The sequence below is a fragment of the Harmonia axyridis genome, chromosome 1 (genome assembly GCF_914767665.1).
Source record: "Harmonia axyridis chromosome 1, icHarAxyr1.1, whole genome shotgun sequence".
In the NCBI taxonomy this organism is placed as follows: domain Eukaryota; kingdom Metazoa; phylum Arthropoda; class Insecta; order Coleoptera; family Coccinellidae; genus Harmonia; species Harmonia axyridis.
The window spans coordinates 22,817,776-22,839,898 of record NC_059501.1 but is presented as its reverse complement, the minus strand read 5'-3'; the positions used below and the strand labels follow the sequence as shown (position 1 = coordinate 22,839,898).

Sequence of the window (22,123 nt, the reverse complement as noted above, 5' to 3'; positions counted from 1 at the left end):
GAAGTCTATCAATGGCAAAACATATTTATGTGAGGAGTAAAACGTAAAAAGAGAAAAAAGTAATTTATATGTATGTATATAGTAAGTTATTTCAGCCATCGTGTAACGAACAAAACACGACACGAACGGCACAAGTGATTTTGTACACCAATGAATTCGTAAGCACTCTGCGAATACCAGTCGTCTAGTGTGTGACGTCACGACACGTACCATGAAATTATTCTTCCAAGCGCAACTTCAAAGTCCCATAACTTTTTCATTTCTAGAGATATTTCAATGATTCTTCCACATTTTTGTTTCATTTTACTTAAATTTTTAGAATTAATCCTTAACAAAAAAATGAAAACTAGTCCATTCTGCTTATTAATATTACCTAGCTTCGACTTGAAATTGGCCTCCTCACTGAAGTTGATTTTTAAATGAAAATCCGGATCATTTTGATGCATTTACAGGACCCAATAACCGAAGATACGACATTGCACGTAATCAACCGACTCGAGACCTTGTGTTAACTGAACTTTGAAAGCTTTAAGACCTTAGTCTTACAACGGTATGATGTCATAATACAACAGGCTACAGCATTAATAATTTCAGTTGTTTTGGTTTCGATTCTTTCTGAGCTGTCCTAACATTTCGAATTTTTCCACCAATTCAATATTGCTGGCCGAGAAAGTGCTTCAGGATGTCCCAAAAGTTCTTTAGTTTTGCGAACTGCGACTGCAAAATTGTCGTTTGTAGAATGTTCAATCCCAAAAGATCGACGAGGAATCCACAAACCTAGGTTTTTGTCCACAAAACGGGCTACAGCAGCAATATCATCAGTTGTTCTTAGGAGACACACACCTTACACCACTAACTTGTCCCAATAGCTCAAATATTTTCACCAGTTTCACTATTGTCAGCTAGGAATGGGCTTCAAGGCGACCCAAAATTACTTTAGTTTCGCGAACTGTGACTGCAAAATTTTTAAGTACCGATTGATCCACAATTTTTCATCCAATAATGAGGTAAATGCATTCAATTTCCCTTAGAGTTGCTTAACAACTTCTAGTTTGTTGAGTATCAACGACTCCATTGTTCCATTTTACCAACCGATATAAATGAAATGTCAATTTGAGTACAAGGACTCACCTGATTCTCGCTGCTCAATAGTTTCAGCTGATCATTTATCAAGCTGTACTTAGCCGACTCCTCTTTCCTCAGTGCCCTTTCCTTCTTCAGTTCTGGACTCCAGAAAGTCTTGATGGAATGCATGGAAGATCCCAATTTTTGGTTGGTCAATTCCAGTTCCTTTTTCAGATTGTTCAATTCTCTCTGAAGGTCAGAGTTCTGGTGCTGAAGGTCTCCGATGAAGGGTTGGTGCATGGTTGGGGATTGTCTGGCGGAACGGCTGCTGTAAGGCTCGTCATCAAAGTAAAGGCCACGATCTAGTGATCTATCCCTGAAAAGAAAATTATGTTCATTAGTGTGACTCACAAAATTTCGTATGAAAGACTTTATATTGATATTATATACCAACTGATACTGTCAGTGACTTTTAGATATCAGATCAAAAAGTTTGATCTACTTGAACTCCATATCATCATGTTAGCCAACATCCAGAATGGATAGGCACAAAAAGAAGAAGAAGAAGAAGAAGAACTCTATATGGATGAGAGATTTCATTTCAAACGTCAACAAATCCAGGTATTAGCAGGTACAAATGTAATGTTTGTTTTCACAGCTTTAGATTAGTACAAATATCTTTGAATGCTTTAGTACGGGGTTTTCTGATCTTTTCCAAACAAAAAGTACTTCGTACACAAATTACTGACTGTCATTTGATAGACATTATTCGAAATTCAGTAGGAGATTGTCAGGAATTTTCGAGTATTTATATTCTGATGATATAAATCAACATAAAATGGCAACCTCAAAAAAAAATTAGAAATGCACTGGCGTGGATTTGGGAGCTTTTCTGCGTTCGTTCATTCATATGCTAATTGAGCCATCAAAGACCTCATAACTGTATACCCTCAATTCCCTTGATTGGTCCCCATCAATGGCGTAATTACGGTCGTATGATGGAATAAATTCAAAATATACTCATAAAAAACATGAATAAATTGAACAAAATCGTCATTTATACCTGCCCCCTAAATAATAAAAATATGTAATTTTGAAACATTTCCAATGAAGTATATGCCTTTTTGGAGGAAACAGAACTGCTTATAATGGATGAATATTCCAAAGGATCTATTTAAAACATTAGATTCATTCTAATGGCAGAATATTATTGAATCAGTTTTTAGAAGCTGATATCGATTTAAATAATGTCTTGTATTAATGAAGAGCTAATCAGATTTCTATGTGTGAGGGAATTCATATCAAAAGTTTAATTTCCTTTGTCGATTCATTAGGTTCATCAAACCATTTTTCTACTTTTATGGAATTAAAGAACCTAATACTCAGCTTTCAGAGTGGATTTCTGTAATATATTCCTGAAAGGATCTTAATCAATTGTAGAGATTGAGATTGTACAACGTTATCAAAATCGCAGATATTCGTCTGAAGGATCAAAATCTACTTCACAGAATGGTTGATTCAAAGTTTTCTTTATCAATTCGGAAAAATCGGTGACTCACTAGTTTTTGACTAACCTAAGAGTTTTTCCTCTTGGAGGCTACAAATTTATAAGAGACTCAGATATTGACTACGCTATCGATATGATTCCTAAGAAATTTTGCATTAAATTCGTTTCATTATTCAACAACTGAATCTGAAATCTGGATCCTTCTGCTCGGTAGCCGACGGTTGCCGTCAACCAGCGGTTGTGCTAGTATCTGAAGAACTGGCTTCCTGATAGGCGAACATTCCACACTAGGTGACTTTGCACCACGACCTGAAGGTCAATTGTGTCCTCATCAAGAGTTCCTTCATTCTCCACACAGACTGCATTCATCAGTTTCTGATAGCCGTATTGCCATCTGGTGCTTCCTGGTTCCAGTGGGGGATTGTTTTCTTATTAAAATACAAATACTTTTTGGAGTGATCGATCCCCCTAAGATTCCACCAGATTATTTTCTCTCTTATCCTTCTCAAAAAACTCTTTCTTATAAGTGCATTTTCTTATACTACTCTAAACATCGCCAGGAACGCAGTTTATAGACCTAAGTAATTAATTTTCCTTAGGCATTCTCAGTATTTTGACAGCAGCTTGACTATCAGTAAGATGCCTAGAAACCCTGATGTGTGCTCTCATTCGATTTTGTTTCGTAGTTAATTTTTGAGCTAGTCCACCAGTTGCTTTGGCTAGAACTTACCAAAGTTCTGTAAGGTGGCGTATCACGTTTGCCCATACCAAATACAAAAGCTATGGCTTACAAGGATTCGCGACAGAAATTAATGCTTTCTGAATAGAAAAAATATCTGCAGAGAAAAGTTTCGAATAAAAGGTAAGTATCTCAATACCATCCGCTCAGCAATAAATAACAAGTATTATTGTTGTTGTCAACCAAGAACTTTTTCATATTCAATATCCTTCCAAAGACCATGCGATTTTTTCATATCTTGGAAGAAATTGGTTACCTTCAGGATTGCCATAAACTATTCAAAAACAAAACGTAAGTACCAATAATTATAATTGAAACTAAGATGCCTAGAAACACTTTCGTACTTTTTGAGATAGCCTACCTGTTGATTTGGCTAAAACCTACAAGAGTTCTGTAAGGTGTTGCTCTTCTGTTGAAGTTTCAAAATTAAATAATGATTTGAGAAACTGCAAACTTTGAGTTTATATCGAATTTATAATGAAATTATTGGAATACGATTACAGAAAGCTATTAGTCAATTCAGAGTTAAGAAGAGCATATAATATAAAATTATTATTCTATACTCAAAGGTCCTGAAACTTGAAATCGCGAGAAATGTCAAGTATAAATGATATATTATGCGCCATCTGTAACCCTAGTGATCTCTCGAAATCAAGTAGGCATAAATCTCCCGTTTTGTCTGAGAGTTTTACAGGTATAACATCCCAAGGTTTCTGAGCATCTTAACTATCGCAATGGATTGTCATGCCACATTGCCGACAGTTTATTTCTAGATGCATTTCCACGCATCTTTCGATGACGAGTATTTCTGCAGTTTTGACCACAAATCATGTTATATTTTGTGATTTTGCTCACTCACACATATTTGATTGATTAGTTCCTAAAATATCTTCTACAATCCTGGCATATATTACATAATTTCATTTCACATCATTACAAAGACGTATATTCGACGACTACGCAAAATCTACCTCTTCCAAACTCTAGATATACACTAAACCTGACAGATACCATATACATTATCCACAACAATGTCTAACTAACATTCAAATCCAAAGCGTTAAAATACGGGATCAATTTTAAATCCACTTACCTTCTTTCTCGTATCGGCATAAACTCTCTAGTAGTAGGCCTGGTCGCGCTTCTGCTTCTCTGGTGTACTGGACCCATTGTCATGGGTCTCCCTCTGTCCTCCAACATGGGACTGCCCAGATCTTCATCCCTATAAAGGGACACTAAGGGTAACATTTGAAAGAGAACAATTGGTGTAAGATCAGGTTTGTGAGGTGCAGAAAAGAAATGGAATTATTAACCATGTGGAGGACTTTTGAAGGTCATTCATACAAATATGCCAGTACATCCAGCATCTCTACTTAGTAGAGAATGCGCAAAGAGCTTATAGTTCCAAAAATTCCAGTGTAGTAGATCTGTATAACTATTAGCTCCACAAAATCGGTTTATATGTATGTTTTTATAATTTTTATCCCGAATTTCCCAAGGCCTCTATTAGAACTTTCAGAAGCCTAGATCCTATAGGAGAGCAAAATGTGTTCTGTGTAGGTTTTGTCACTGTGTCCCATAACCACTTTAGTTACAGCTCTATTAATTTTTACCTAAAAGTGAATAGTTGGACAGTCCCCCGTAACCAGAAAATGTATTTTCTGGCCGCCTTGATAGATCAATAGGTTCAAATTATACGCAGATGTTTCGCTATCCACTTTTCCAACGAGATAATTCATTAGCACTTACAACTAGAGTTTTCTGCAAACTACCTTGGACTAAGCCGAATCAATTTGCTGACATTGCCATCTTAACCAAGAGGTATTTCACTCTTTGAGGACGTAGAGAGGAATGAATTAATTCACTTTTCCTTCAGAAAATTTAGCAGAGCTTCGTCAGGCGACATTCACCTCAGCTAAACGTATGTTCAAGAACCAATTTCATTGAGGTTCTCTAATTCATTATTAATTGGATCTAGCTTGTATTCTATCTATTCGATATTCGATCATTCATTAAGCCCAAAACACGTGTAGGTATAGTATATCCAAAGTCACTTGAAGGAAGCCTGAATATTTCAATTATACAAGGGTTGTCCAAGTTTTCAGAAATTCCTTTGGAATTTATGAAATGAAAATATTGCTAGCAATAGTCTCAAATAAACCCCGGTATTTAGCAAATCGTCTTGGAAACAAGAAGGTCCCGATTAGATTGATTTTATTGGCTGAATATTTCCCCTCGTATTCCCCTTTCTACTTTGAGAGCGTTTTTGGTTGCACTCATTGGTTGCATCTATCACCTCTTAATTACTTTCTTATAATTCGCATAGACCAGTGTGGTCCATAGGGGTATTATTGAAATGCATTTTCACGTAGTTTTAGTTCGTTGTGTGACTGATGCTTTTAATGATTTCGACTATGATGTTCGGCACAATTCTATGGCTTATGTGAAAAAATAATGAAAATTTCGCAATAAAATCTATTCCTCCATTTACTTTCAAAGTCAGGACAGTTTTAATAATAGGTTACATATATCTTTTAATATTTTTCTGATTCTAAATACGGAAAATTTAAGAGTTATCGAGGAAAAACTTGAACTGAGGAAGTACTACAATTTCTAACTGAGTGCAGTATTTCATGACTTCCGGAAAACATAGAAACTAAAATCGAAATTTGGATAACTAAATTTAACATTTCATGAAATGTCATTAATTATACGTAATTGAAAATGTTATTGGTTTATGGATTTTCAACGATCTTAACGAATAATTTATTACAATTTATGAAATCTTGACTTTTTAGTTTCTTTTTATGTTTTCTGGAAGTCATAGACTACTTCATTCAATGAGAAATTGCAGTTTTCCTTAGTTCAAGTTTTTCCTCGATAACTCTTTGAGTATAAGATTTGCTTCAGACCCCTCTCTCGTTATACCTACGTAAAATTTACTGAATGAATAAAAAATATAGGTTTTTTCCAAAAAACTTTTTGAGTGACTTGATGTCACTCAAGGACCTCAAGGTCATGCACCTATTCTTCTCTAGTTTGTCTTATCTTCAGACAGAACATTTCCGAATTAATCTCAAACATCGTGCTCTTATAATTTTATGCAACGATCAGTTCATCATCGTTGATAACGTTCCTTGATAGTATATATTACAGGTCTAGAATAAAGAATAATCAAATTATAACACCGTAGAATGACATAGTATCATTTTTGATGTGACAGCGAAAGCTACTCACGTCACAAGTTTTCTGAAAGAATCGACATCTGAGTCCCATACCTACGCAAAAATATTATTTTCAACTCAAGGGTTTGAAAAGTGTGCGCCTATGGTTTATGACTGTTTTGCAATTATCTCTGGCCAAGCGTTTTTATAGACTAGTTCAAGTGACTTTGGATATACTATACCTACAACAAAGATTCCAACTGATACTGAAATTTTTCATTTTGATGTCCTTGAAAAATTAGATATTGCTTAAGATTCCATATTATAGATAATTTAAGATTATTTCAGTTTATTAGCTTATTCCCCTATGTCATTAAATCATGATGTCCGTATTCTTTTAATTTTGAGCCAAAAGTGCTCCAATTCAATTATATCTAGTCGTCCATTCTTCCCTTAATAAGAAAATTCTCCGACCATGAAGCGAAAAAGAAATTTTCAGTATGTTGAGCTCTCGAAAGCTCTCTCGAAAGTTGTTTTGTTTAGAATTTTTTTATTCTTGAATTTTTTTCTTAAAACCAATAGCTGAAGGGGAAAACTATATATAGGGTGTTTTTTTTTTCGACGTATATAACTTTGAGTTGGCATTACTGTTCAAGATGGCGACCGATTTAACAGCTGTCAGGTGATTTATTTTCAGTTTGGCTTGGCAATTCATCATGAATAGACTCACGCCTGAACAACGTTTGCAAATAGTGCAATTTCATTTCGAAAATAATTGTTCTGTGCGGAATACGTATCGCGCACACTTCTGGTTGAATGGCTACGTCAACAAACAAAACTGCCGTATTTGGAGAGAAGCTAATCCTCAAGTGAAAGACGAAACAACGTTACATCCAGAAAAACTGACTGTTTGGTGCGCTTTTTGGGCTGGTGGAATCATTGGTCCGTACTTCTTCAAAAACGATTATGGCCAGAACGTTACAGTCAAAGTTGATCGGTATAGAGCCATGATTACTAACTTTTTCATTCCTGAATTGAACAACCATGATGCCCAGGAGCTGTGGTTCCAACAAGACGGCGCAACATGTCACAACAGCTCGTGCCACAATCGATTTTTGAAAGACACGTTTGGTGACCGCCTAATTTCACGTTTTGCACCTGTGAATTGGCCTCCAAGAGCTTGTGATTTAACACCGCTAGACTACTTTCTGTGGGGCTATGTAAAGTCATTGGTCTATGCCGATAAGCCACAAACCCTTGACCATTTGGAAGACAACATTCGCCGTGTTATTGCCGATATACGGCCACAAATATTGGAAAAAGTCATCGAAAATTGGACGTCCAGATTGGACTACATCCGAGCCAGCCGTGGCGGTCATATGCCAGAAATCATATTTGAAATGTAATGCCACAAGATTATCTTGCGGATAAATAAAATTCATGTCAATCGAAAAGTCCATCAAGGATTTAAATTTGATTTTATTTCATTAAATTGCATCTCAAAAAAAAGTTTAATATAAAAGAAAGTACTTGAGGGTTGCTAATTTCACTTTCGTAATGTAACAGGAATATTGAAAAAATACCCGTGGTTACTCCTTTGCGACTACACAAAAATTACACAATTACAATGAATACAATGAAGTTTCTAGCTTCACGGGCATTTTAGAAAAAAATGAATTTTAGGGTGATCTTTTATGGGTGATATCTCGGAAAGGAATGGGCTGAGGAAATTTTTTTATAGGAAAGACCCATTTCAATTTCATACGAGCTTTCACCTCTTGAATTCTGTCGTATGAATTTAGGAACACCCTGTATGCAGTTTCCGTACTCAATTCAACTAGTCATTCTTGAATCTTTAACGAGAATAACCTATGAAAACATTTTCATTTCCCAGTGAATTGACGATTAAATATTTGTATCGTTTCCTTGGTTGAGGATGTATTCACATAACCCAACGTCAAATTTACCAACAAAAGGAAACAGAAAAGCTTGAGACGTATTCGACATCATCGAGAACCCTACAGCTATTTGCCAACGAAAAAGGTTCGATTTTCCCAAGTGTATATACCCTTTTTATTCGAGATTTTCAGTATAAAGCAACTCTTGATGTCCAGAAGGCTTTTTCATATTATCCTTTCGGCCATTACAGGTTCCACGAATGACGCCCATGAAGAATGTACAGAAAAATTCAATTTGTTCTCTCATAAAAAATATTTATGACCATAAGATTGATCAGGCTAGCTAGAAGTGTCGTAAATTTTAAAAATATACCAGGAGAGTACTGAAATCAGAAGCTTTTTAGCACTCTTTCAATAATGCGCTAATTGCACCTTCGGGGATCGCGTATATAGGTTCAATATATGGCCTCCAAGGATGCAATTGGCGCATGAATGAACGAATAGTCAAGTTTCAACTCGGTCGGATCTATTGTCAATGAAATAATTTTTTCTGGTGCAATATTTTTCTTGAATTTTTTATGGATTGGAGGATGTGAATAGCATGCTGTTGTTATTTCATATCCATACCCAAAATCTCACTTTCATCACTTTGTGATGAAGGATATATAGCGCTCTGGCTACGCGATAAACATGAAATTCTAGATGAAGCTTTAAATTATCATAATACATCCAAATACAAATCTTCATCTTCATCTTGATCGAATTAAGCTTGTTCGGTGCTCGTCACTCTTTGCCTTGTCTTTGGACCTGCCTGTATCTTTCCAAGATTGTTGTTACTGTCCTAACTGTTGAGTATTTAGGACTGTGCTTGAGGTGACATTTGAAACAGATTTCTTTCAAAGCATTCCCTATTGGCAACATTGAAATTCAGGTCCCCAATCTTCTGAAATGGATACTTCCGGTCTCTTTTAAAACCATGTTGTTTTTATTGGAATTTGTAAAGACTTCATTGAAAATTGATGTCTTGTGATTTACCAATATTATGTAAAACTCTTCACTCTCGCGCTAGAGAACGTTTTCAAAAAGCTGCAATGGGAAACAAAAGGCATAAATATCGGCGGATTCTATCTGAGCCATCTCCGATTTGCTGATGGCATAGTCCTTATGAGTAGTAACATACAAGAACTAAGGAACATGATGAAACAACTAAACGATGCTTAAAAAAAACGGCTTGAAAATGAACATCGCCAAGAAAAAAGTGATAAGTAACAAGAAGAAACAATACACATAGATGGTACAACTTAAGAAAACTTGGGGAATCAATAAAGATAGGTAAGGAAAACCAGACAGCAGAGATTAAGAGAAGAATAAGATAAGAAGAAGATAAGCCTGGATAGGGTTCGGAAAGATGAATTAGATATATAGATATATAAATATATATTTAGAGATTTGAAGAATCGTTAGATTTCCTACTATCATCACCGCACAAAAAGTTACCCACTTCTATATCTAACTTGAGTTCTCTAAATTCATTGTCTATTATTCGGATATCATCTTCTTCCACTAAATTAGGAAATCTTGAAGGAAGAGAATAAAGTGGTTAGTTATCACTATGAACAGCAACTTGAGGCTCTAAGAATTCTCATTGCTTGAATATAATATTCTAAGGCATACGACGAGTTGTAACGGTAGCCTACCGTTACAACTTGTCTTCTAGGTTATGCCTAGTAGAATGTGTCTTTGTTCTTCATTGATCACAGACTATTATTGACATTCAGGGCTACGTTCCATATTCCATACCTAACAGTCAGGAGCTATTGAGTGCTCTTTCTTTTATTCAGCAAGCTCGCCCTCTCAAGAGACTTGAAATTATTATTCTTCAGATACACTGAAATATCCATTTTTTTTTCGATATACCCACTTTCTCAATTTTCTATGATTCTGATAACGCTATACACATTAAATTCCTCACAAGCTTTGAAATGATTATTCTTTATATCCGCTCAAAATTTCAATCTAATCAGATCTCTAATCACGGAAATATTCTCTAATTATTTACCAATATTCTTCTACTAACAAATGCCAATTTCAATCTCGATGGAATCTGTAGTTTTGAAATTCACAGAATGACAAGATTCCGAACGGCCACCCTTAGTCGGATTTTGGTTATAAACGAACTCAACCCATTTGAGATCCGAACCTAAACTTGAAATTTTATGTTTATAGATATCTTTTCTTCGACAGTTATCGTGTGCAAGGCCGAAAGGATGAACATAATTCATCATGAGTCGGGAAAACTTCATCATTTGAACCCATTTTGGGATAAAAAATCGAAAATTACAGGCATTGTGACGAGATGATCTGTTTGGTGAACGATCGCTCAAAAAATCGTTGAACTCCTCACCCCTGTCAGATTTTAGCATTGCTCCACAAAAACTTCTCAGACATTCAATCTTCTCAATTACTCTCTATATTCGATGAGTTGTCAACAAATTTACGAAATGGATTTTGGAATGCTGGGAATATTCATTAAACCCAGCTTGAAGTCTTATTTCCTTCAAATACTAGCTGGAAGCAATTTCCAGCTGCGAGTCTGGCTCCAGACGCGATCGTTCCATTTCAACATTGATTTTATTTCGAAATCCAGAAAATATTAGCAAGTTCAAGTGAAAATCTCCAATACTCGCTTGAATATATCTTCTCAGATCGCACTGACAACAAAGATGGTTGTGTAAAAGACATAAAAAGTGAGAAACAAATTCTCAGAATTATAGAAAAGTAGAAATATATCCATAATTGAATTTGACCAGGGATTCATCATCAATGAGTCGGACTTTATCGTTTCGGACCTTCCTGAATCAAAATCCCTGATCGGGGAATAGATTCAGGTAATTCTATAACGCACCATTACGAATTTTTGGCAAAAAACTCAACAATTCTGTACGAACAGCCATCGGTTTCTCCTGATATGGCTCCAGCCGTCCTTTGTATCTTACCACAATTAAATTCTCTCTCTCGCTTCAAGATACCCTTAGAGTCAATAGTCAGGACAGAAAAATAAACGTCTTAAAATACATTTGAATAATGTTTAGATAATTGCATTATTCCCATGGAGTAAGTGTATGATCACAAAGCGATCCCTTGAATTCGAATGAGAGAGACGTATTGACATGGTAGTAATAAGATCCTGAGTCTACTGAGTCTGTAGTCTAAGGACTCCAAGGCTATAGAGACAGCATACCTATTCAAACATGTAAGTACCTCTATGAGAATTGATGAACCTAGAAGATGTGGGGATAATTTTCAAGACTACAGGATATTCAAACTCTTTCAAGTAAAGATTCATTGGAATATTTTTGAAATTTTGAAACATCGCCAACGAGGTGAAATCATGATTCTTTTCATATTATTCTATAATTCATTATCAATTACAGACTTATTTGAATGATATAATTCCAGAAGAAATAAATTTTTGAGGACAGTAGACAACATTTAATTCCTTTACATCTAATGAATTTCTTGATGGCAGAACTAGAGCTCAAGAAATATCATCCAAATGCATAATAGAGAAATAAATCAACAATCAAAGTAAGAATAAACCACAGAACTTGGTTGATTGTGTATTGTGTGGTTTGTTAATCTCTGAAACGGCGTGTTGAGATCCATAAATTCACACTATAACAATAGGGGATGTATTACTGCTGTTCAGGAACAGACTCATACAATTGTATAACGCACCTTTATTAATTTTTGGCAAAAAACTCAATAATTTTGTAAGAACAGCCATCGGTTTTTCCTGATATGGCTCCAGCCGTCCTTTTTACCTTACCATAACTCGAATTACCACTTCGAGACATCCCTTTAGAGTCAATAGCAGGACAGAGAAATAAACGCCTTGAAATACCTTTGGAAAGTATTTAGATAAATGGATTTTTACGTGAAGTAACTGTATTATAACAAGGGAGACGTATTTTATGCTACACCGACAACCGGTAGCTATTGATATGGTAGTAATCAGGTCCTAGGTCTATATTTTAAGGCTATAGAGGCATCATGTCTATTTGGACATGTAACTACCTCTATGAGAACTGATAAACCTAAAAGAAGTAGGGATTATTTTTAAGTTGACAGGATAATTACATAGAAATTTTTGAATAAATTGTATTCCGGATAAAGCTACATTCAAACTGTCAACTCGAATCAAGTGAAATTTATTGGAAAATTCTTGAAATTTTGACAAATCGGCGGGAAATGATGATTCTTTTCATATTATCCCAGAATTCATTATCATTTACAGTCCTATTTGAATGACATAATTGCAAAAAAGATTAGGAAAGTGGACAACATTTAAGTCTATTACATCCAATGAATTTCTTGATGACAGAAGTTGAGCTCAAGAAACCTCCAAACCGCCAAATGAATAACGGTAAAATAAATCAACAATCAAGACTAATCCCCAAAACTTTATTGATTGTGTATTGTGTGGTTTGTTAATCTCTGAAACTGAGATTCATAAATTCATTCTATATCAATAGAGGATGAGTTGCTGCTGTTCGGGGAACAGACTCGTGGAATTCTATGACGCACCATTTTGATATTTTGGAGAAAAAAACTAAATAATTCTGTACGAACGTCGAACAACCATCGGTTTCTCCCGATATGGCTTTAGCCGTTCATTGCATCTCATCACAACTCAAATTACCACATCGAAGCTCTCATTTACTGTCACTAGCAAGATCGAAAAATAAACAAACGCCTCAATATACATTTAAAAAATGTTTGGATAATTGTTTTGTTCGTACATGAATAAATGTATTATCACAAGGGGATTCATTGAATTCGGATAAGAGACACGTATTTTATGTTTCACCAAAAACCGGTGGCTATTATCAAAATAGTTATCAGGTCTTAGGTATAGGTACTCAGTCTATAGTCTAAGACAATATAGAGACAGCATATAAGTACCTCTATGAGAACTGATAAACCTAGAAGCTGTAGGAAATTTTTTAAGTTCTATGACGCATCATTATGAATTTTTGTCAAAAAACTCAATAATTTTGTACGAACAGCCATCCGTTTCTCCATACACGTCCATTGCATTTCATCACAACTCAAATTACGACTTTGAAGGTTTCATTTAGTATCAATAGCAAGACCAAAAGATAAACGCCTTAAAATACCTTTGACAAATGTTTAGATAATTCGATTATTCGTACATGAAAAGTGTATTATCACAAGAGGTTTATTCAATTCAGATAAGAAAGACGTATTTTATGTTTCACCAAAAACCGATAGCTATTGACGAAATAGTAATCAGGTCCTAGGTCTATTCAGTTTATAGTCTAAGGCAATAGACAGAGCATATCTATTTAGGCAGGTAAGTACCTCTATACTATAAGAACAGATATACCTAGAAGATGTAGGAATGATTTTCAAGTCTACAAGATATTTGTATAGACAATTTTTAATCAATTATATTACAGATTCAAACTCTTTCAAGGGAAAATTTGTTGAAAAATCCTTAAAATTTTGACACATCGAGTGGAAATGATTATTCTATTCATATTATTTCAAAATTATCATTTACAATGTTATTAGAATGACATATATCCAAACAAAAATAGGACACTGGACAACATTTAACTCCTTTACATCTAATGAATTCCTTGATGAAAGAAGTAGAGCTCAAGAAACCTCAGCGAAATAAATAACAGGGAAATAAATCAACAATCAAAGTAAGTATAAGCCGCAGAAATTTATCGATTGTGTATTGTATGGTTTGTTAATCTCCGAAACGACGTGTTGAGATCCATAAATTCACTCTATAACAATAGGGGATGAATTACTGCTTGTAACGTCCTTGACATGGTTATCCAACGCTTCAAAAAGCCGCCGCAGAGTAGTCACGGAGGAATTATAGTAAGCATTTCATTGGTTTCACTTCAAGACATACCTTCTCCCTCTATCATCTTATGGTGGTTAGGACTCATCAAAATACTAAGATACACCAAAGGGGTTACTTCAAAAGCTACAGGGGGGATCCTAAATCTGTCACACACCGAAAGCAACACATCTGAAACCTTACCTCCTATCTCTAATGGGCAAGAACTCCCTATCATGGTCTACCGTCGGTCCTCTATCCAGAGACTGGTAACGAACGGTCATAGGGTTGGCAGGCCTGGTCGCACTCCTGCTCCTATGGTGCCCCGGTCCCACGGCCATGGGCCTCCCCCTCTCCTCCAGCATGGGGCTGCCTAGGTCCTCGTCTCTGTAGTAAGGAGACTGGTGGTGATACCCGTAAGAGTGGTCGGGCGAGTTGTTGCCCGACCTAGAGGGCCTGAGGGGCTTGCCCCCTCCGGGGTAGCCCCCCCGGCTGGGGGAGCGGTCTGTGGGCAGCCTCACGCCGCGCGGGGACCTCGTGCCCCCCACGTACGCGTCTCGTGACATCTCATGTCATTTCCACACACAAGTCACTTGGTTTCGTCCAACCGAGTCCAATACGCTTCCTCCGGCACTGCACACTCTGCTGCTCGCGACCCCCTCGACGTGGGTGATCAATGGAAGGACCTAGTGTGGGAAATGCGCGCGCAGTGGCACGCGGTCCTCGCACGCATCTTACGCCCCCGCGAAGGGGTGTACACTGACGGAGATGTTGGCGAGAGTATCGACATCGTCGTCGGATCTGTGAATGAAATTTATCGATTAGGAGAAGTTTGGGTTATACTCTCTTGGGGGGTGCTAGATATAAGACAGATTAAGTTTCAAAGAAAAATTAAATGGGGGTGTCTTTTCCGGTTATGGTATGGTCGAATGCAAAGTTATATTAATGGTGGAAGTTACCCTTATGGAAGTAATGATGACCTGAATTGGGATTGTTCGAAGAGCAATTCATAGACGGGTGTCCTAGATATGTTTATTTATGGCTGCGTATCCACTTTGCGCATGGACTTCAATTAGCGTAGTAGTACACATGAATTTTGAATGCTCTCAACTATTTATTTATAGTTTGCTTTTGTTACGTGGGTTCTGGTACGCCCCATTAAAATTGGTTTGAGGCTTCATTATTCATATGGAAAGTTTTCAGATGAAAAAGTATATTTTGAATATGCATACCTCTCAGAATAGTTATTTATAATACAAGTGCAGAAGGCATTGATATTCTTCCACGAGTTCAAAATTCAAAAACGAGCCACGAAGTGGCGAGTTTTGGAATGAACGAGTGGTAGAATGAGCCTTCTGTACGAGTATTATACATTATTTTCTCTAATTCATTGCATTTTCATTGAAATTAATGAAATATTTCCATAAATATAATTTAGTGATTTTTGCATTGAAAAATGTTGGTTGGCAGAACTGATTTCTTTAAGGCAAATTGATGAATTGACAGATAAAGCCGTGGCGGAAAGATCGGAGTCCAACATAGAATAATAAAATATAACCATGAAAACTGTGCGTTTCTGATATATTCTCGCACGATTTTGTTCTACAAGATGTGGAAGAATGAACGGAATAACCACAGAATTAGAGAAATTATCTTTTTGGATTAGTTTTCAATCGGCAATATTAGGTACTATTTTCTCTGAAATTTTCCTACATTACGCTAGGATCTCCATTTTATGAGGGGCTTTCAAAATGAAAAATTTGGATACTCATTGGTTCGATCTTTGGACATCTGACTAATATGCAAGTATAGGACTGGTGAAATGGGTGCCTAAGGTGGGGCTAAGGAGCTAAGGGGCTATCACCTGAAATTAACACTTCACTCAATAAGTATTGGGCCTAACCAGTGAATAAAAACGGTAAAGACATTTTACCGATCGAATACAATAGCTTGGAGGAGAAGTTTAACGACGACTCTAGTAATTGTTTGAGATCGGTAGTCCTCAACGCTTAAGATTCTTATATCATTTTTTGCGTGATAGACACTCTTTTCACTTGAACTACAAATTAATTATCCAAAAAATTAAAAAAGTCAATAGTGGCTTTAATATCAATGCTGTGTAGGAATATAATAGAAGACGTACTCTTGATGATGAAAGCTTATTGGTTGTAGATTGTCAAAGAGACAATAAATTATCGCATTTGCTCCTAATATAATTAAAAAATGAGCGATATCTAATCTTCTGAAGAAAATGAAATTCGAAAAGCCTCAGTAATTCACTGTCCTGCAGTTATTCAAACTTATCGTACTGTTTATCTTAGCAACCAGTAAAAATAATCCACCGATCAAGCAAAAAACGCGGTAACTAACAAATGTCGTTCTATCGAGCAAAACAAATTTTTTTCTACAAATTCGACTTTATTCGTGAATATAGTCAACTACTGAAGTGTTACAAATACTCCATCGTTATCTATCGATAACTCGGTTTTGAATTGAATAATCACGTTGTGGTACCTATTCCCTCTTAAAAACACATTTTATTGTTTTAAATTCGACTTTTTCATCAACATAGTCCCCTTCAAAACGGATAGGTACATGTGCTCTAACACTCCTCTAACTTTTCAATACCTTATCTGTAGGAAGATTCGTCTTTGGTTTTGCAATATGCTTCGACCTCGGCAATCAGTTGTTCATTAAAATCAAGCATTAAAGTCAGGATACCAACTTTTAATAACACTCAACAATAAGCCATTGCTTTGCTTGCATTTTTTCCCATTGAATGAGAGTGTATTATCAATACACAAAACTCATTCTTATATAGTTCAAGCAACAATAAATGCACCGTTATCTCTTAATATGTCGATCCAGACTCAATGCTTATTTTTGAAATTTTGACATGCATCTTTTGAAGGTTGGTAGGAACAAAAAAGTGGTACAGAACTGGCGATGCCATCTATGAGCTAGGTCAGAGACTTATTGAGTGATTGGTGAGTAATTACTCATCATAAATACCATTAAATTCACATAGGCCTCAAAAACTGGCGCTGGAGTATAAGGGGTGGTCACTAAGAGCTCACTATTGTTAGGCTCCTGTTCGAGTGTCTTTCAGGCGGAAATAGTCGAAATCGAATGATGCGTGGAAAAAAACTAGCAGACAATTTAAAAAATTTGACATTAAAATCCATCCTTAAGGCTTGGGCGCCCGACTGTAAAACAAAGACTGAACTTGACTCCTAGACTCGAAGCCGACTTCGAATACTCGAAAAAGGAGACTGGTGAGTGGCCGCCTTTATAGTCAAGCTGCTATTGAAGAACTGAGCGCTCATGAAAACGAGGAAAAGTTATTTGGGAGTTCCTAAGAAAAAAGAAGTCTAAGGCAAGAATAAAAAAGTCTTAGGCAAGAATAAAAAAGTCTTCAGGGTTATGGTCATTCAGAAATAATAGAAAACGAGAACACCAATGTATGTAAGACCAGACAGAGAACAATAAAGCCTTTTTCTGGCTCCGAGTTTTTTTAGATATAGAAATAAACAGCGAAAAATGAGAGTAGGAGAGAAGGAGGAAACCAAAAGAGTCTTTGGCAGAATTCCGAGGATTTCCTTCAGAACTAAAATACTGAAAAATCCAAAAAAAAACTGGATCACTGTGAGAACATTCTACACCACACCACTCGCTTCCTAACAAGTCACTGCTGCCTCAGAAAGCACTTAATGTGATTAGGGTCATCAGAAAGTGAGTGGAGATTCTGGGATTGAGGAGAATCAAATTACGGATTACCTGATCTCAGAATGACTCACCATTACGAGTCAACGCAAAGAATGCTTTCGGCGATAAACTTGTAGGAATCTTTGAAAAACCATTCTAGATATAGGAATTCATTAGACCACTGGAACTGGAAGACGAGCTATCTATGGTGGAAACAGCTCTGAAGGGAACACAGCGTATCTTAGGCTCGCAGTGTAATGTAACTCCTCAAAGGGTAATCAGAAACCTCACATTATGTCAAACAAATCGGGGCAAACCGATTAACGAAATTTACTACCCCCCTCGTCTGATCATATTTCGTGAGCCTTGTGAAAGAACCTTGAGTATGGCACTACCGCTTATGGAGGCTAAAACAGTCATAACTCAGAAAATAATAATTTGTCTTTATGTCCATCGTTTCATTACGATTATCACTACTTCTATAATTTCCTCATACCTCCTGAAGAGATACTTGATTATTTATGTCAATAGCTCTAGAAATAGTATATGAGAATTCATTCAGTTTGGAAATTTTTTTTGGATCGTAATTTTCTTTATTTCATGAAAAGTTTAGATGTGAGGATCCAAGATTTCTTCAAGATTTCACAGTACCAAATTTATATAAAAATAAAAAAAGGAAGTCTTCGCTCAAGGGGGGAGCGCGCGCCCCTGCGCCCCCTGTATCTACACTTGGTTCAATCAAGCTTCAAATTTGTGGAGAGTAGGAGGTCAAATCAGTTATGAATATTTCATCCTTGATAAAAAGGATGGCAAAATAAAAAAAAGTTTATAATTTTACATGGATTTATATTGTTCCATTCCACAAAATGAGTATCTCAACCAACTGGAAAACTATAAAATAATTGTTATTATTTTGCGGCCTTTGTGAAAGAATAGGACAGGTATACGGAATTTTCAAACCTTCGAAAGTAGAGTTTGCAGAGGAAAACTGTTCAATCTCATATCATCACACGATGTGATTATTTCATGAATTTTATTATTATTCTCAATTAATCTTTTCTTTATCACCTCAATAGTTTGTTCTCTGATATTGAAATATCGAATTCCCCTATTACAATGATTAATTGGAGATTTTTTTGTAATAAATTTCATATTTTGAGTTCCTATTCTCAAAAAAATTTTAAGCCTATTTTACTTGTCTAAATGGAATTTTTCATGGTAAATTTGCAGTAATTTTTTATTGAAATTCAAGATTCACTACAATCTGAAATGCATATAATGTGGAAATTCAAAGCGAGCATTGAATTCTTCAACGACTATCGCAAATTAAATAAGTAGAAACATAGAAACGAGAAAAAGCATTCACTATAATTATTTCAGTGATATTATGTTCTGATTTCCAATGAATCACTTATTGAGGAATACATAAATATCCATACATGAATAAATGGAAAATTGATATACATGTCTGGATAATCAATAAATCGGCACTCCATAAACGTACAGCGTGTCCCGAAAGTATACAATGATACATTCGGAGAGGATAGATCTGAATCTTGAATTGAAAAATATGCAATTTGATTTCAGAGAAAAATTTCTTCATTTCTCTTTTTTAAATATTTGATAGAAATATCGTGAATTTACTAACCGCATCCCATGTTTTAAGCTTTATGATTTTGCGGGAATAAAGTTGTACTTTTGATCAATAACAAGAAGAAATACATCAAGTAGAAACCTAAACAAACAAACATCATTGAGGAAAATTTTGAGAACAGTGGAATATTGTATTATTATGACTGGCCATACGTCATCAATCAACTTCTGATTAAATGAAATGAAAAATCTAATTGCTACTCTAATATCTAAGATATTCAGAATATTTTATAGAAATCTACGTAAATTGTAGAATAATATTATGAATGAGGCTCTGCATTGAAAAATTAAAGAATGATTTCTTCTGAATTATTATTAATCAAGTTATTAATTACCTTCCTGAGTTATGATTGAATGTTTATACCAATAAAATTCACCTCATTGGTTAAGAATGTCAATAATATGAAGATTTGTTGTTTGCATTTGAAATCAAAAAATATCTCCTAAATAAAATTATTTATTCCTAAAAACCAAATAGCATTCAATCAATTAATTACTTTCGTGCGGTATTTCAACGCTACATTAAACAGAAGATGCTACTATAATGGACCTATCAATGTGGGATGCTGTACAAATGAATGTTGAATACACTTCCGTAGATCAATTGATGAACGGATGACTCATTATTTGATTTGTATGGCCAGTCTAATCATTTTTTTGTTTATCTTTTCCGAATATATAATAATCAATGTTTATTTTAATACTGGGGTAAACAAAGAACTTTGTGAGTAAATATAGAAATGTGCCGTATAGTTTCTATAATTATACTTCGATAAAACTAATTAAAGAATAAATAAAGCACCACCAATTCCATCGCGAAAAACATCTAAAACAAAGCTGCAAAATCTCGCAAATTCTACGATATAATCCTTCATCGACTGAAATACACACCCCTGGCCTAGTAGAATCACATTCTATAGCCTCCACCGCTATTTTTATCGAAAAGCCGATATCTAACCCTCTTATGATTTTCTTTTCACAGCACGAACCTCACTTTGCCGCTGTTTTTTTTTAAGGAAAACACGCATAAGCGTTCTCTGTGCACGATCATAACTAAAGAGCTGTCGTATGTATGACTTCTATTTAAATCGTAAGTTGGATAGCTAAATCTAGATTAAGTACTGCGCGCAGGAGCTTTTGGATCAGAGTTCAAAGCTCGGAGTTTTGATATGGGTCATCAGCGGGGTCGGTTCTGGAGCGGTTTCCAACAAAGAATTCGTCTATTCGATTTCTAGCCGTACGGTTGTAGCGGTTTTGTAAAGATGGCGCTTAAGTATCAGCAGGGATATTCCTGCAGCAATTCGTGAACTGTATGCGTTGATTCGGGAAGCTACACTATAGATGGCAGTACTAGGAAGATGAGTATGGTATCCTTAAGAATCGAAGAAAGTGCAGTATATTTTATAAAAAAAATGTGTCATCAAATATGAAAGTGGTATACAGGGTATTTCACGAAGAATTGTACAGGCTTTCACTGCAAATGCAAGACTTTTTAGGGAGTCTGAATCAGTGTTCGAAAAAATCCTAAATAGGCACCAACTTTCGTTTGAGAGATACAGGCTGTTTTATGTATGTTACAGAAACCTTTCGGGCATCTTACCAATTCCAAGTTGAAAAAACTGGTCATCTTTTAAAGCGATCCACTAATCGATCCAATTTTTTACTTCTTCATAAGACCGGAAGTGCTAGTCAGCCAGGCCTTGTCATTGATCGAAACAAGTGAAAGTTCGAGAAAACAATGTCTGGATAATAGACGCGAAATGAATTAGATCTCGAAATAAATAAAATATGTTGACATGTAAGGTGTCCTATCAAAAGAATCAATTCGAAATATTCAAAATCATTGGAATAGATGACATTTTTGGAAAACCGGTAGCTTTGTCGAAAATATTGGAAACAGTAATTTTTTAGAAACGCTCTGTAACTCGAGAACGAATCGAGATAATATACTTTCTTATATCCCCAGTTGCAGGAACGTTCATCAAAATTTAATGATGCATTAAAATTTAAATCCTCCATTAAAAGGTGCAGGTAGCCAATAGGCTCCACCTACAGGAGGATTGAAATTTTAAAGGCCGCATTAAATTATTGGACATTTCTGTAGCTGGGTATAAGTCTTATGGTTCAAGGATGCTTTGAGCATCGAATTTGGACACCCTGTACATCAAAATGGTTCTAATTTCATATTTTTCATACTTTTATATTAAATACCTTGAATATCAATCACCTAGTTTGGTATGGGATTGCTAGTTAGTGGGCTGACACGAACACTCTCATATTTTTTATTTTTGTTCAATATAGAATTGGTGTGAAAATAGCATTATGCTCAATCTCGCCTATTGAAAAAGAAAATTTCAATCCAAAACACTGTTTTTTGATGAATTCTGGGTTTTTGACTCTTTTTGATTAAGAGGTTCTCTGGATCAACCAAAATTCAAACAAGTATTCAAAAATCATAAGATGGAAATACCAATCAACCTGAAAATTTATATCTCATAAAATGAAGGAACA

At 35.6% G+C, this 22,123-nt stretch overlaps 1 protein-coding gene across 7 annotated transcripts in view; it reads right to left on the bottom strand.

Moving 5' to 3' along the window:
* The window catches only part of LOC123671383 (ELKS/Rab6-interacting/CAST family member 1), an 89,742-nt gene extending 69,053 nt beyond the window's left edge, over positions 1-20,689 (bottom strand). Inside the window, exons 1-4 of one of the 7 annotated variants that reach the window (XM_045605208.1) lie at positions 20,504-20,688; positions 14,459-15,055; positions 4,405-4,533; positions 1,132-1,441 (exon numbers count right to left, since the gene is read on the bottom strand). In XM_045605208.1, coding sequence (XP_045461164.1) covers positions 1,132-1,441; positions 4,405-4,533; positions 14,459-14,820 — 801 coding nt within the window. In that variant the 5' untranslated portion in view covers positions 14,821-15,055; positions 20,504-20,688. Of the gene's footprint in view, positions 1-1,131; positions 1,442-4,404; positions 4,534-14,458; positions 15,056-20,503 lie in introns of all 7 variants that reach the window. The other 6 variants (XM_045605210.1, XM_045605205.1, XM_045605207.1 and 3 more) reach the window with 6 other exon arrangements.
* Between the last annotated feature and the right edge of the window lie 1,434 nt (positions 20,690-22,123).